A 14,952-nucleotide genomic window follows, 5' to 3' on the forward strand; every position below is an offset into this window, starting at 1 on the left:
AATAAGCCTTGATGATTGTTCTTCATCTAAGATGGAAAAACTGAAGGAAATTTGGAGGGAAAACATTGCAAGTTTTTGAGAGGGAAAAGATCACAGATATGTTTCGGACAATTTTTTCTTAGAATCATTTTCAAGAAAAAAAAAAAAAAAAAAAAAAAAAAAATGCAGACCCTCCCTGGTGGCGCAGCGGGTTAAAGCACAGCATGAGAAGCTAAAGCCACTTCTGCATGAGTTCGATTCCCGCCTGCCCCAGAGGTGACCGCATGGCATGGCAGACCTCTCCTGACCCGCCCCGCTGCTCCCCTCAGCAGTGTACTTCATCAGTTGGCCTGTTCTGCTCCCCACTCTGTCCCCGGTGAAGCCTCTCGCCACCCCTGAGCCTCTGGCCTGTACCCCAGTTCTGTATGCACAAATAAATAAAATAAAAATCTAAAAAAAAAAAAAAAGAAATGCAATCTCCTCCTCCACATATGATTTATTATGGGAAGTTTACTGATAAAGTATTGACAGTGCTTTTAGTGCTTCCTGTATCCCAGAAATGAGTCTTGAGTCTTAGAATTCCTGTTACATGCGTGAAAGACAATGTTTTCATTTTCTTCTATCTTGCTTTCTTGAGAAACAACAGATTTTAAATGTTGCATGAAATTAGATGATTGTACTTGTACATAGAATCAGCCTCCCAAGCAATAAGGAAAACATTTTCCCCCATAAATTTCAACTCTATCTCTTTCCTATCAATTTCTCCAATCTTGAAAAATATGCTTTATAACCTCCAGTAAAATAAATTTTTTGGTATCTTGGAGATAGGTGTGCTGTGGTAACATACATCTGAGGAAATGTTACCTGATCCCTCTAAATCACACAATGTGTTATAAAGTGATATTACCTTAATTTGTTTTATAAAAAGGGCAACATTATTTTTCCTGCCATTGGACTTCACAGAAGTATAATATGCAATATGCACTTTTTGTGTTTCATTTTTTGGCTTAGTACAATTTTTGGTAGGGAAGGGCAGTATTACTTTTTATTTCTAAAAAAAATTTCAATTTGCAGAACATGATGTCTTTGAGATTCTTTATGATATTTTATCAACAATCCCTTTCCGTTAGTCATTCTCCAGCAGATATGTGCTTTAATCCTCTTGGTTAATATACTTTAAGTGGAATTTTTGACTCATATATATGGTAGAGTTCTTCAAATTTTTGTTTTGTTTGTCAACTTACCAAGATATAATTCATATAAAATAAATGAACACATTTAAGTATAAGGTTCGATAAGTTTTGATGAATGGATACCATATGAAATCATCATTTCAATAAATGTCATCTGATAAATTTCTCTCATGTTTTTTCACAGCTCCTTCATCTTCCTTTACAGATAGTCACTCACTAGCTTTGCAGTTTTAGAATGTTATATAAATGAAATCAGATAGTATACTTTTTTAGATTAGCATCTTTCATCTAACGTTTTTCTAGGATTCATTCATTGAATGAATCAGCAATTCCTTCTTATTTCTGAGTAACATTCTATTGTATAACTATGTGATGAACATATGAATATGTTTATCCATTTATCTGTTTATCAAGCATTTTAGAAACTGTATGCATTAAGTCTTTTTGAGGGAACAAGTTTTTATTTCCTTTGGGTAAATCCTTAGAGAAGAATTCTTGGATCCAACACTAAGTGTTTATCAGACACTGCCAAACTAATTTACAGCCCACCAGCAATGTACAAGAGTTTGAGTTGTGCTATACCCTGGCAAACCTTATTATTAGCCTTTGTAATATTGGCTATGAGGTCAAATTTCATTGTGATTTTAATTGTTTGCACTGTTCTAATGACTAATAACTTTGGACATGAAATCTTTTACATGTTTGCTGGCTGATTCTTTCCATTGTGAAATCTCAGTTCAAGCCTTTTTCTCATTATTTAAATTGGTTTATTTTTTCTTCCCCATTTGATTTGTAAAACTTATTTATGAAGTATAGATACAAATCTCTCATCAGATGTATAAATTTCTGAGCATTTTTCTTTATGACTTGGCATATTCAAATCATAATGATATATTTTGAAGAACAGACATTTTTTTTTTTAAAGATTTATTTATTTATTCGTACAGAACTGGGGTACAGGCCAGAGATGTGGAGGGTGAGAGGATTCACCAGAGACAGAGCGGGGAGCAGAACAGGCAGATCGACGAAGTACACTGCTGAGGGGAGCAGCGGGCGGGTCAGGAGAGGTCTGCCACGCCATGTGGTCACCTCCGGGGCAGAGGGGGATCGAACTCATGCGGAAGTGGCTTTAGTTTCTTAGTGCAGTGCTTTAACCCGCTGCGCCACCAGGGAGGGCCCAAAGAAGAACAGACATTTTTAACTTTGATGAAGTCTTTATTTTTCTTTCATTCTTAGTGATTTTGTATTCAGTCTATGAAATAGTTTCCTACTGCAAATTATAAAGACTTTTACTATGTAATTTTCTAGGATTCATTTTGATTTGGTAGTGTATAATGTAAGATAAAGACATTTTTTTTTCCTCACATATAATCAGTTTTTCCATCATCACTCGTTGAAAATACTACGCTTTCCCCATGTACTTGTACTGATGCTTTTATAAAAACATAAGTAATTGTCTATATTTGAATCTATTTAATCTGGCCCTTTAATCTATTTTCTGATCCTTTGATTTATATGTCTATCTTTATACCAATACCACACTTTATACTATGTCTTAAAGTCAGGTGTGTGTTCTTATATCTTAACAATGTTTTGACTATATAGGTGCTTTAATTTTGCAGGTAAATTTTAAGAATTGTCTTGGATAGTATAGGTGGTAATTCTAATGTTTGTAAAATAAAGACCATACTGACCAGAGACAAAGGAAGACATCCATTGATTGGATGAAAAATAAGGATTGCAGCAGTGGACTCTGTGGAATTAGGAGGGGAGAAATTACACAGTGGGCATAAAATAATAGTCTCCAAGGAACCTTAGTATACTTTAGTCATTTCACATGAATTAACCATTTGGAGTGCTGCTTGGCTTTCATATGGCCAATGCCTCTGTCTCTCCCTACTGTCTGTTTTTCAGTCTATAGAGATCTACTAGCTTGCTCAATGTTCACTCAGTCGCAAGCATTGCCATGGGGCCTTCTAAAGGTGACTTGGGTCTCTTAGCATGAGATAGTAGACAAAAGGCAAGGTTAGGAAAGATGCAATAACATAACAGAGGCATATTGTTTGTGTTCAGCTCCATCTATAAAATCATTATTATTCAGATCCAACACTCCCACCTAGTTGACTGTAATGCTTGATTCAGTAAAAAAAACTTGAGCACCCATTTTGTGTCAAGAACTATTCCAGGCAGCTGAGTTGTATCAATGGGTAAAATAGGCAAATTATTGTTCCTCATGGAGCTTTTATCTTAGTAGAGGAAAACAGATCATAAACAATAAGTACAATATATAAGTATAATGTTAGAAGGTGACAAGAGCTTTAGAAAAGGGCTTGAACAGGATAAGGAAATAGAAAATAAGGAAGAGAACACTGAAATTTAAAATTAATAAGATTTTAAGTAAATATTGGATACCAGTGTCCACAGCACCACTTTCACCATAGTCAAAGGTAGAAACAGCCCATTAATGTCCATTAAAGGATAAATGGATATTATGCAATCATTAAAAGGAATGGATAAAATATTCCAAAGTGGAATATTATGCAATCATTAAAAGGAATGGATTACTAATATATACTTCAATGTAGATAAATCTTGAAAACACCATAACAAATAAAAGCCCCTTACTGTATCATTTCATATATATGAAACATTATGTGTAGAGAGACATAATGGATTAGTGAGACAGAGAGAGAGACAGAAAGTACTGGAGATACAGAAAGTGGATTGGTGGTTTATAGGGGCTCTGAGAAGGAAGGAATGAGGGAGGGTGTGCTAATGGGTTTTATTTGGGGTGATAAAAATATTTTAGAATTACAGGGAGGTAGTTGCTGTACAATATTGTGAAGGCACTAAATACTCCTGAATTGTCACTTTAAAATGATTATGTGACATAAATTTCACTTCAAAAAAAATCAGAAGCAAAAAATTACTTGAAATAAAATGAAGTCATCAGGCTAATCCTCCTTGAAAAAATGCCACTGGAAGACTGATTTTAAGAAGGTGAGACAGTTAGCTTTGTGGATGGTTAAGAGAAACCATCCAAACAGAGGGAAGAGCAAGCAGGGAGTAGGAGTTGCCTTGGCTGGTCAAAGAGGACACAGGTGGGAGAGATATGTTAGAGAGGTGATATGTGACTTATGATTGGGCCCTCAGAGCTGCTAAATGTGTGTTGGCTTTTCCTCTAGGTTATGTGGGAGGATAAGATTTGTCTTGGGCTTCATAGTTTTATGAAATATTTTCAACAGAGTCTCTGTTACCCCTCTCTAAGGAATAATCTACAAAGTGGGAATAGGAAGGAAAATTCAAGCTATGGCTAAAATCCAGAGAGAGAAGCTCGGACTCAACATGAAAGGTGTCAGGGGAAGTGGGGAGGAGTTGCAGGGAGGCTGTAATTTGCAGGTGTAACTGGTAGCAGCTATGTGAGAAATACAGCACAAATCAGATATGGCCAGGTTGGCTTGATAACTGCTATCCCTGTGATGAGACTATGCCCAAAGTTTCTTTTCTTAGGGGCAAAGGAGGGCAGGACTTTATTCCTGGAGATAAAAATTCTCTGCTAATTCCAGCCTGTCATTGAATATATACCAGCTGCTTCTAAGTTTTCAGGAAGAATTGGGTGAGACCAAGAGGAGGATGGAGAAAAGGAGCTAAAGTGTTAAGAAACTTTGAAGTGGCAAAAAAGAATCAAAAAGTTAGGTATTTTTTCTGGCATAGAACAGAAGTTGAAATGGGCTCAGGGTCTTCTCTTGAGGCCCAGGAGACACCACCTAACACCGCACAGATGCTGCCCGCAGCTGCCACATGCTCTGAAAACATTTTCATCAGGAAAAATAGAAGGAAAGTGGCATCTAAAATGCTCTCTGATGAAATGGGGAAAGTTCCCTTGGCGTATTCCAGTGAGAATTATTAAGTGACTAAATTACATTCTGGTGAATTCAGTGTGAAAAATATGTCCTGACTTTTGACCTGGCTTACAATAAGACCAGGACACAGATGTCCAGCTCTGGGCTGTGTTGATGAGTATTTGGATTGACTATCACATCAGAATAAATCTGGTGTGGTGTCTTCCGTGTTATGAACAGCACTGGCTGTTACCCTGCAAATAAATGTTAGTTTCTTGTTTTTTAAATGACGATATTATTGTAAATCATATTATTATTATGGTTGTAAGTAGGGGCATACAGGATTTCAAAATTGTAAGCACCGAATCAGGAAAAGATATCACAGTCAAATTTTAGGCTAATTTTGAAAATGAAGCATAGTTCTAAGAAATCTTAAAAAAGGGGGCTATAGCACAAATTCATGTTTGCTTAAAATCTGTGTTTATTAATTGACTGGTTAAGTAGTAGCCGTGTCTTTCATATTTGGTCTTTTAAAGTTTCTATAAATGGATGTATTTCTATGTGATATGATGCCATTGTACTAGTTAGAAGTCAAAATGATTCAGTCCCTTGAAGAATAGCTAGAAGGAAACTTAGACAATTTTGTTTAATAAACCAGTCACAGGTATAAGAAGGAAAACTACCATTCTAATCTCTTTCTTTTTAGTTGATTTTAGAAAAAAATGTCTTGCTTTGAGGTTCAACAAGTTTGGTGTCAACCTTAGCCGCAACTCAGTGAATTTGGTTGAATTATTTAACCAGTCTCATCCTTGGGTTTTTATTTTAATCTATAAAAGTTGAATGATGTTGATGACAAGGACTATACAGTATTATACTATGAATGAAAGAATTTAACAATAGTTTGATTATATCACAGGCTTTTGCAAGATTTCATGATTATGTTAAAACTCTGAAGTCTTATTTTTTAAATAAAGAAACCAATGTTCACATGGCCTATTTTAACAAATAAATGCTTACATTTAATAAAAGCTTTTAAAAAGATGCTTAGGATACTAAACATAAAACCTTTTCAAGACTATTTTATTTAACAAAATGGTATCTAGAATTTGCAAAGACTCCCCTGGCTGCTCCCTCTCCCCCAGCACTAATCCAAGCTCTTCTGCTCACAAGTCTATGGTTTTGTGTCAAAACCTGTTTGAACTTGATAATAAGAACTTTGACAACTGAGTCGGGCTCAACAGTGAACAGAATTAGTTTCTCTAATGTATAACAAACTTTGCAGGGTGACTCCCAGTGGTGAAATCACTTCATATCTCTTCTCTCAGAGTACAAGACCTATGTCCATCATCTAAGCCCCATGCAGATGGGGAGGCCTACTCAACATATTCCAAGCCACACTAGAGGTGGTGGTGGCAGGTGGGTGAAAAGGGTGAAGATGCTATTGCAAACTGGATTCAAAAATCTACTTAGAACTCCTTTTACCCTGCCTCACCTGTTTCTCAGATTCAGCATCTTTTTTTGGGAACCAGCCTACTTAGTTTTAAATTCGAGCCCTATCTCTTAGGAGTCTGTGACTTAGACAAGTTACCTAAACTTTCGGTGCTTCAGTGTGTTCATCTGCAAAGTAGGGGTAATAAGAGTAGTGCCGGCTTATTGAGTAGTTGTAAGAATGAAGCTGTTAAGACACGTAACTTAAAAGTACCGTAAAACTGCATGTAGCATAGACTGAGTTGTAGATATGGTTTTAGCTATCATAACTATTTTATTGTGCTGGTCTGGAAGTAGTTCCCTAAATTCTTTTGGGATGCTGTGACATTTAAAAGTAAATTGCATTTGTTCACAATAAAGTCATGCCAAGTATGCAGAGCTGAATCTAAATTTGCAATTAACATTTGTTCTGCAAGGAGTCAAAGAGTTGGGGGCTATCATCTCCCTTGTCACTCCCCCTAGCTAGACTTCTTTTTTTTAAAAAAAAAAAAAAAAGATTTATTTATTTATGCATGCAAGAGGTGTAGGCCAGAGATGCTGGGGGTGAGAGGATCTACCAGAGATAGAGTAGGGAATAGAGCAGGTAGATTGACTAAAATACACTGCTGAAAGGAGCAGTGGGTGAGACAGGACAGGTCTGCCATGCCATGTGGTTGGTCACCTCCTTGTCCAAGGATGGCACTCGTGATGCAGTGGCTGTGGATAGCTTCACAGTGCTGTGCTTTAACCCCTTGCACCACCAGGGAGGCCCAGGGTAGACTTCTTATTTACAGCCTTCCTTTATTTCTCTGAACTTCTTAGAAAAAAAACATTTTTTTTTTTTCATTCAAGTTGAGCATGCTATAGGGACTGAGTTCTGATGAAGGGGGGATCTATTTTAGAATGGGACTGCATCATGTTCTGGATCATAAAAGAACATGTACAGCACCCTCTGCCCCCCCCCCCAAACTCTTGCTTCCCTCCCATTGCTGTTCCTTATTTTTGCTTTTGGAACTCTGTGTCCCCAAGCTGTCCAGATGGGCTGAGCCCACAAAGTCAGTGTCTGCCAAAAAACCTATCTGGGAGGTGGACTCAAGGTCCCAAGATTTCAAGATCATTTACAACCAAAGTTATGTCAGCTTGAGGAGCTGATGCTAAAACAGGAGATCATTTGGTTATTTCCTTTACAGGAATTATTTGATGTTGTCCTTATGTTTAAATATTTATGTACAAAGGTCAAGGATTCTTGGTACATGATGCACTAGCACTTTTCCACAAGTCATGAATTTTGGCTAAAAATCAAATTTCAGGGTGGGTGGAGTATTCCATTGCAGGATGTCTTTGAGTGTCTCCCCTTTAATATAAAAAGAGTGTGTGTATAGACTTAGGGAAACAGCAAGGAAGGAGCTAAAAAGCTGGGAGTGCAGTCCCTTTTGTCCTTCAATTTCGGTAAGCACCAAATATTTCTCTAGAGTTACAATAAAAATTTTTCATGCATATTATTTTATATATTAAATGTGCATATTTCAAGGAAGTATGTTGTCTTAAAATATATTAGGGATCATGATGTTTATTCTTATAGCCTTCCATTTGTTTCTTTTCTTTTCTTTTTTTTTTTTTTTGCATAGAAAGACTGGAGTGTAGGTCAGAGGTTCAGAGGGTGAGAGGATTCACCAGAGGCAGAGTGGGGAGCAGAATGGGCTGATTTACTGAAACACACTGCTAAGGGGAGCAGCGGGTGAGATACGAGAGGTCTGCGGTGCCCTATGTGGGTAGCTCCTTGGCCTGGGATTGAATGCAGGTATAGTAGAGATAACACTGAGACTTCACCCCTAGGCCACCAGGGGTTTTGCACATTTCTATGTTGGTTCCATCCCTCTTCTGACTTTTTAAGAAAAGAGATACATATAGCTAAATGATTCTTTTGCTGAAAGAAAAGTAACATCTATTATGTTTTATAGGTCTTAGAAAGTCTGTTGACTCCTGGGGACAGGTAAGCAGAGACCATTTTGAGGCTGTGGTGTAGTATCTATGGCAGTGATTTGACTAGTGCTTTACCCATCACTCTCCTCGGCACTTTGTGATAACTATTTCCAGGGGTGCCTGAGTAAAATCTGCACACATGTGGTTGCCAGTCTGTGTGGATGTCTGTGGTTTACCATTTACAGTATTGTATTTTCTAGGGTCTGTTGAGTTTTCTGGTTTTGATTTCTTTTTTTTTCAAAACCAGGAACACTGCGTCCTCTGTATTTTGCTTGTCTTAGTACATATTCACAAGACATGATCTTTGTGAGGCCTACGTGGCCTTAGCGTTAGTAGGAATCAATTAATGAACTGTATCTAGCCCTTCCTGTTCCAGATATTTTTGTATAGTAAATACCTGTTGTTTGCTCAATTTTCCTGGGAGGTACTGAGTAAGTAAAAATCATGACTTTAAACTTACCACTTGTTCTTTTGTATGATTTATTTTTCACTAGAGTCATTGACAACTCTTTCCAACTATAAATTTCAGGGTTCATATCTCTCTCAATCCTAGGGAGCATCTTCATCATACGTCAAGGATCCAGCTTGAGTTATCTCAACAATCAGTTGCCAACTGATTGATAAACTGAAAATGACACTTTGGATCTTGGCATTTCTAATCGTTCTTAATCATTCCAAAGCAGCTCTGTTTTGTAAGTATTGCTCTTCAACTAAAAATTTAAAAAAAAAAAATTAAAAAAATAAATTAAGTAACTATTTCTTTTGTTTAAAATTGCTTGCTCCAAGTTGTTCTGACTGAATTATAATAGGAAAATTCAGTTATGTGCTATAGTTATTCTTCACCACAAATCTATCAAGACAAATTTTTCATAAAAAGTCGCCTAATTTTAGTTTTATATATTCCAATGCATTAAAATTTGGTAAGATGAATGAATGAAGGAGGTATCTTAAGCTTTTGTTGGCTGACAATGTATTTGTGTAAATACACATGGTTGCTTTGTAGGATTCATCTCCAAATGAATTCATTTATCTATGCTACTCATTTCACAAAAGATTTTTATCATTTGCTTTTCTTTCTTAGTTAAAGTATTCTCCATTTCTAAATTAAATCCAGCAGTGATAATGTTATTGTATGCAAGTTCAGGGTCATATTTATCCTGTTTTAATTTGCAGTCGGGCCATATGGGGGTCTGGAAAATGAGGCTTTAATCGTGAAATGTCCCAGCCAAGATGCATCTCAATACCCCGTGGATTGGTATTACTCAAAAACCAATAGAAGGGTCACTACTGAGAAAACAAATCGTATATTTGCCTCAGGGGAATATCTTAAGTTTCTCCCATCAGAAGTCAATGACACTGGAATTTACGCTTGCGTAGTCAGAAGGTATGATCCAGGAAGGCACCATCATCTTCGGGCCTGCTCCTATTCCCTAATAGCTGATCTTCTGCAATGGCTTCACTTTCCTTCTCCTTCTAACTTTTCTGGAACAGCTGGATTTATATAGTGATTTGAACAAAGGAGTATTATTTTTTTAAAGATTTATTTATTTATGCATACAGAACTGGGGTACAGGCCAGAGGCTCGGGGAGGTGAGAGGCTTCACCAGAGACAGAGTGGGGAGCAGAACAGGCAGATCGACGAAGCACACTGCTGAGTGGAGCAGCGGGCGGGTAAGGAGAGGTCCGCCACGCCATGTGGTCACCTCCCGGGCAGGCGGGAATCGAACTCATGCGGAAGTGGCTTTAGCTTCTCAGTGCTGTGCTTTAACCCGCTGCGCCACCAAGGAGGGCCTGAACAAAGGAGTATTTTGAAGGAAAACCACCAGTTTTCAGTTTAGGTGACTATGAACTAACTAGTTGTATATATGATTGCAGAGATTAGTTTGTGGTCCAGTTAGAAAAAAAAAAATTTTAGTGGTGAAGAAAAATAAGGAAAATTACTCACATTTGGCTGGAGTAAGAACAAGTATGAGAAGCAGTGGAGAAATGCTGCGTGTCCAAGAGGTTGATAGTGGGTACAAAACAATAGTTTCCAGGGCTCTAGAGAGGCAAACTAAAATTGGTTCCATCAGGTCTTGTGCCCACAAATTACTTTACCATACACTGCTAAATGTTTTGATTTTGGGCTCTATTTGGTACACACAAAGTGTCAGCTGAATTACGTCAGAAGGCAGGATGTGCACAGTTAGGGGCTGGCTTCTGAGGTCAGACAAGTTTCTCTTTCAAATTCATGCTCTGTCACTAGTTGCTGTGTAATGCTGACAAGCTACTACTCTGTCAATTTCTTTACCTTTAAAGTATTTGTAAAACTAAATCACTTCAAAGGATTGCTGTGAGAATAAAATGAGGTAATGTTACCATCTTGACTGTTACATAGCAAACTCAATAAATAATTATCTGTACTACTTTGGAATCTTGGCATTGTAGTGTAAAAAGAAAGGGTGAGAGGGTCATTTTTCAGGTTACCGTAGGGCTTGTGTTAGACCTTAAAGCTACCTAAGTACTTCAAACTAGATTTCAATGATTTTTTAAAATAAGAACCACTATATCTCAGTTGTTTTAATAAGAAGAACAATAGTAAGTAAGTATTAGATTTAGATGCAGTTGTTTTATAATGTGAAATAACTTTTTAAAATTGTTTGGCTTATTTTAACATAAGCACCTCCAATAAAACCAGATATATGAATATCACCATACATAAAAAACAACCAGATTGCCATATTCCAGATGAGCTGATGTATGTTGAAATATCTGGATCAGAAAAAAATTCCAGAATATCTTGTCCTACGATTAACAACTACAACTGGAAGACAGCACCCATTGAATGGTTCAAGGTAAAAGGAAATTTGGGGAGAATAGATGAAAATGACAAATGAAATAGATGGCAGTGAAGAATTCCTGATAATGGAGGGGGAATTTTTATTTCAGAATTGCAAAGCTCTTCGAGGATCAAGGTACCACACACATGAATTTTACCTGGTGATTGAAGATGTGACCAGCAGGGACGCAGGAGATTATACATGTAAATTTGTACATAATGAAAATGGAGTTAATTACAGTGTGACAGCAACCAGACCCTTCATAGTTAAAGGTAAGTTACTGAATTCAACAAAATACAGTATTTGAGGGAAGATATGGGAGGCATCAAACCTCTGGTTGATTTTCTTGTATTTCATCCTCCTCCACTATTTCTTTCTGCTTCATCTTATCTCGTACCGTCTCCACTTTGACGCAGAAAGATTTTCTTAACCTGTTATCAAGATTTAAAAAAATTTAGAGGGTGATTATTCTGCTAATCAAAAACCACATCTGTTATCTCTCTCTTTTGTGACTTCATTTTTCAAAGATAACATGACCTGAATCCTGATTTATTTTCTTTTTAATGGCAAAACAATTATTTGGCGAACAAGATTAACCTTCATTTCCCCAATTTGTTGTTAGAGATTCTGTAAATAGAAAAAAACAGTTAATTTAACTTCTGATATAACTAACATGATTAGCAGCTTAGTGAGAAGCTCTGCAGTCCTGGTTTGCAAAGCTTTCAACATCATTGTGACTTCAAATAGACCACTTAATTCTGAAAGATTTGTTCCCAAGTTTACTTTATATTCTCTACCAGACACAGGGCACAGATTTCATAATCACGTATATTAAATCTATAAAGAGTAGGGGATTGTTTGCACTGGATTGATAAGTGGATATAATGAAGTAACACCTATATGTGTAGCAGATGTCTCAGGGCAAAATAATATTGGGAAAAAGATTTTGTTTGGGGTTTTTTAATGCTTCACCATGGGATAGGTAACAATGGCAGAAACCTGGAAGCAGGAGAACTGTGGACTGACACGTTTATTATTTTCATAGATCTTTTGAAATCTTCTTTAGACTGTCATGTTTATCCTGTGAAATTGTACTTTTCTAAAAATTGCTAGGTCTTGCCAGCAGTGTAGTGGGTTGAATTAGCACATTTTAAAAACTTTAACAGAAAGTTGAAAATATCAAAGTGCAACATAGGTGATTATGAGAGTATTGCTTGCATGTGCATCTGTCTATGTATATTTGTTTCCACAGGTCATTATTAGGATAATTTTGAAAAATTCTGCTATAAGATAGAAGTCTGAGAATACAAGTTTGGTACTGATAACCATCCAATATGCTCCTAATATTTATACTCATTTTTTTATTCTTGTTTTCAGATCCAGAAGGCTTTTCTTTGTTTCCAGTAATTATAGCTCCTCCACAAAACGGAACGCAGGAAGTGGACATTGGTAAGGAAGCTTTAAGAATGCTGTAAACACTACCTGGAAAATTCTTCTATATGGTTCCTTATGGTGGTCAGATCTTGTGGATTCAATCAAATACCCTGTGTGGAAACACTTGCCCTGGGCTTTTGCTGAAATTAGGGATGTGAGCTCCCAGCCATGTGCAGAGTTTAAATCTGCATTACACTTTTAGCTCATGGTCCCTTACTTCTCTCTCACTGCATACAAAAGGTGGATATTAGTCCCCCCACTTTATTCTTTTTTTGTTTTTTAATATTTATTTATTTCTGCATACAGAACTGGGGTACAAGCCAGAGGTACAGGGGCGGTGAGAGGATTTACCAGAAAGAGAGCAGGGAGCAGAACAGGCAGATGGATGAAGTACACTGCTGAGGGGAGCAGCGGGCGGGTCAGGAGAGGTCTGCCGCGCCAGGTGGGCCACTTTCCAGGTCAGGGATCGATCACACACTGAGGCTGCTAGCTTGCAGTGCTGCGTTCTAACCCATAGCGCCACCCTCTTTATTCTTGAGAGCACTCTACACAGGCTCACATGAGATCGATGATGTGCCTAGCTAAACAAGGATAGGACAAGAACCCAGATTTTCTGATTCCATCTTCGTCTTGCTCCCTCCCCACTAGGATTAACATACAACTCACGCCCACAGCTGTGTTAACAATTAGACACCTGAAAAAGGATAATGAACTCAGAGTCTTTTGGGAGGTGATGAAACTATAAACAAAACACAAGGTATTCTCGTGTTCTGGTAGAAGATTGACTAAGTAGAATGGGAGGACTCGGGGGAAGTTATTTCCCAGAGCAAGATCGCCAAGCTATACCATAAATGGTGTCCCTGGATTTGATCTGTTGGATACGCGGAGCGTGTCTCAGGGAGACAGGACAGTATGGGAGACTTCACAGAGGGGGTGATGCCTGGCTTAGCATTGACTGATGAGGAGGGTGAGCAACATGGGCAAAGCAGGAGAAAGATGAAATGTGTATCTCAGAGTAACAAGAGTCAGTTGGAGATCTGGTACTTGACTTGAGGTTAATGTCTACAGATGGGCCTGGCCAGGACCAGGCCATGAGAGGACTTGTTTTACATGCTAAGAACAGTGAGTTACAGGTCAGTCCTAATGGGCCTACTCTCCCAAAGCTTAGGTTTTCAGTTCTGTGATTATGGCAGTGTCAGGTAAAGTTTAATTTTAGCTACAAAGACTCTATTTTAATGTGAGGTTGTTGAAACCAGAATCATTTACCTCTTCAGTGAGTGCACAGGAAGATGAATGGGCCAACAATGAAAAAGGAGACTGAAAAATCAGTCATGACATAACCTGGATATGCAACAGCTTTTTCTCATATTAAATACTATTTGCAGAATTTGACTTCATTGATGATTTTTTTTTTTTTAATTTCTCATCCAGGAAGAACAGTAAACATAACTTGCTCTGCTTGCTTTGGGAAAGGCCCTCAATTTGTGATGAATGTTCGGTGGTCGGTTAATGAAAGAGTAGTTGGAGACTCTGGTGAAGCCAGATTTCAAGAGAAGAAAGAGCAAAACCAAAGGTATTTTATATTGAAATTAAAACATCCTCCTCCCCTCACAATTTGCAAATGCAAAGTATGTTTTCAGAGTAACAAGTTGCTTTTTCAGTTCTAGCAACAACCTGACTTGTATAAGCACCGTTTTAATAATAACTGATGTGAAAGAAGAGGATTTATTACAGAAATTTGAATGTTTGGCCATGAATTTGCATGGCCTGAGGAAGCACAACATCAGGCTAAGGAGAAAAAATCCAAGTAAGGATTGTTTCTGAGACTTTGGTCATGTGACTTGCTCTATCAACTATTAAGTCTTAGAGAACAATGTGGGGAGCCCTCAAGACAACAAAGGGACCCATCTCCTTCCTGCAGTGCTTTTTTCTTCTTGGGAAGCTGACCAAGCAGTAAGCTCACAGAAAGTTTCTGTTGGCCTGGTTGCCTCACTGCTGCTTTACTTCCCCCTTCCCTGTCCTTCCCCACCCCTTACCCACTCACCCAGCCCCAGGACATCCCGCTCCCCCCCCAGTCCTCCTTCTGCCCCTCCTCCTCCCCACCTGTGGGGGTTCCTCTTCAACACCTAACTGCCTCCTTGGTCACCTTCTGCTTTCTGACTTCATTAGCTCTCATTGTCTCATTGTATGTGGAAGAAAACATGCCAACAGTAAATGGGTGAACATGTTATTTTG

The 14,952-nt window shown here is 37.9% G+C and overlaps 1 protein-coding gene across 1 annotated transcript; it reads left to right on the forward strand.

Moving 5' to 3' along the window:
• The first annotated feature begins 8,935 nt into the window (after positions 1-8,935).
• On the forward strand, positions 8,936-14,761 carry IL1RL1 (interleukin 1 receptor-like 1). The gene is made up of 7 exons (XM_004686180.2): positions 8,936-9,168; positions 9,650-9,848; positions 11,124-11,298; positions 11,393-11,555; positions 12,661-12,732; positions 14,149-14,290; positions 14,379-14,761. Exons 1-7 carry the CDS (start codon positions 9,096-9,098, stop codon positions 14,539-14,541), a joined length of 987 nt encoding a protein of 328 aa, XP_004686237.1. The 5' UTR covers positions 8,936-9,095; the 3' UTR covers positions 14,542-14,761.
• The last annotated feature ends 191 nt before the right edge of the window (positions 14,762-14,952 follow it).

The sequence above is a fragment of the Condylura cristata genome, unplaced genomic scaffold (genome assembly GCF_000260355.1).
Source record: "Condylura cristata isolate star-nosed mole 26May11 unplaced genomic scaffold, ConCri1.0 scaffold00020, whole genome shotgun sequence".
NCBI lineage: Eukaryota > Metazoa > Chordata > Mammalia > Eulipotyphla > Talpidae > Condylura > Condylura cristata.

Coding starts and splice junctions, on each gene's coding strand:
- IL1RL1 (XM_004686180.2), top strand. CDS start 9,096: ATGACACTTTGGATCTTGGCATTTCTAATCGTTCTTAATCATTCCAAA. Junction 9,169..9,649: donor TCTGTTTTGTAAGTATTGCT/CTTCAACTAAAA, acceptor TCGGGCCATATG/GGGGTCTGGAAAATGAGGCT. Junction 14,291..14,378: donor AAGAAAGAGCAAAACCAAAG/GTATTTTATATT, acceptor TTGCTTTTTCAG/TTCTAGCAACAACCTGACTT.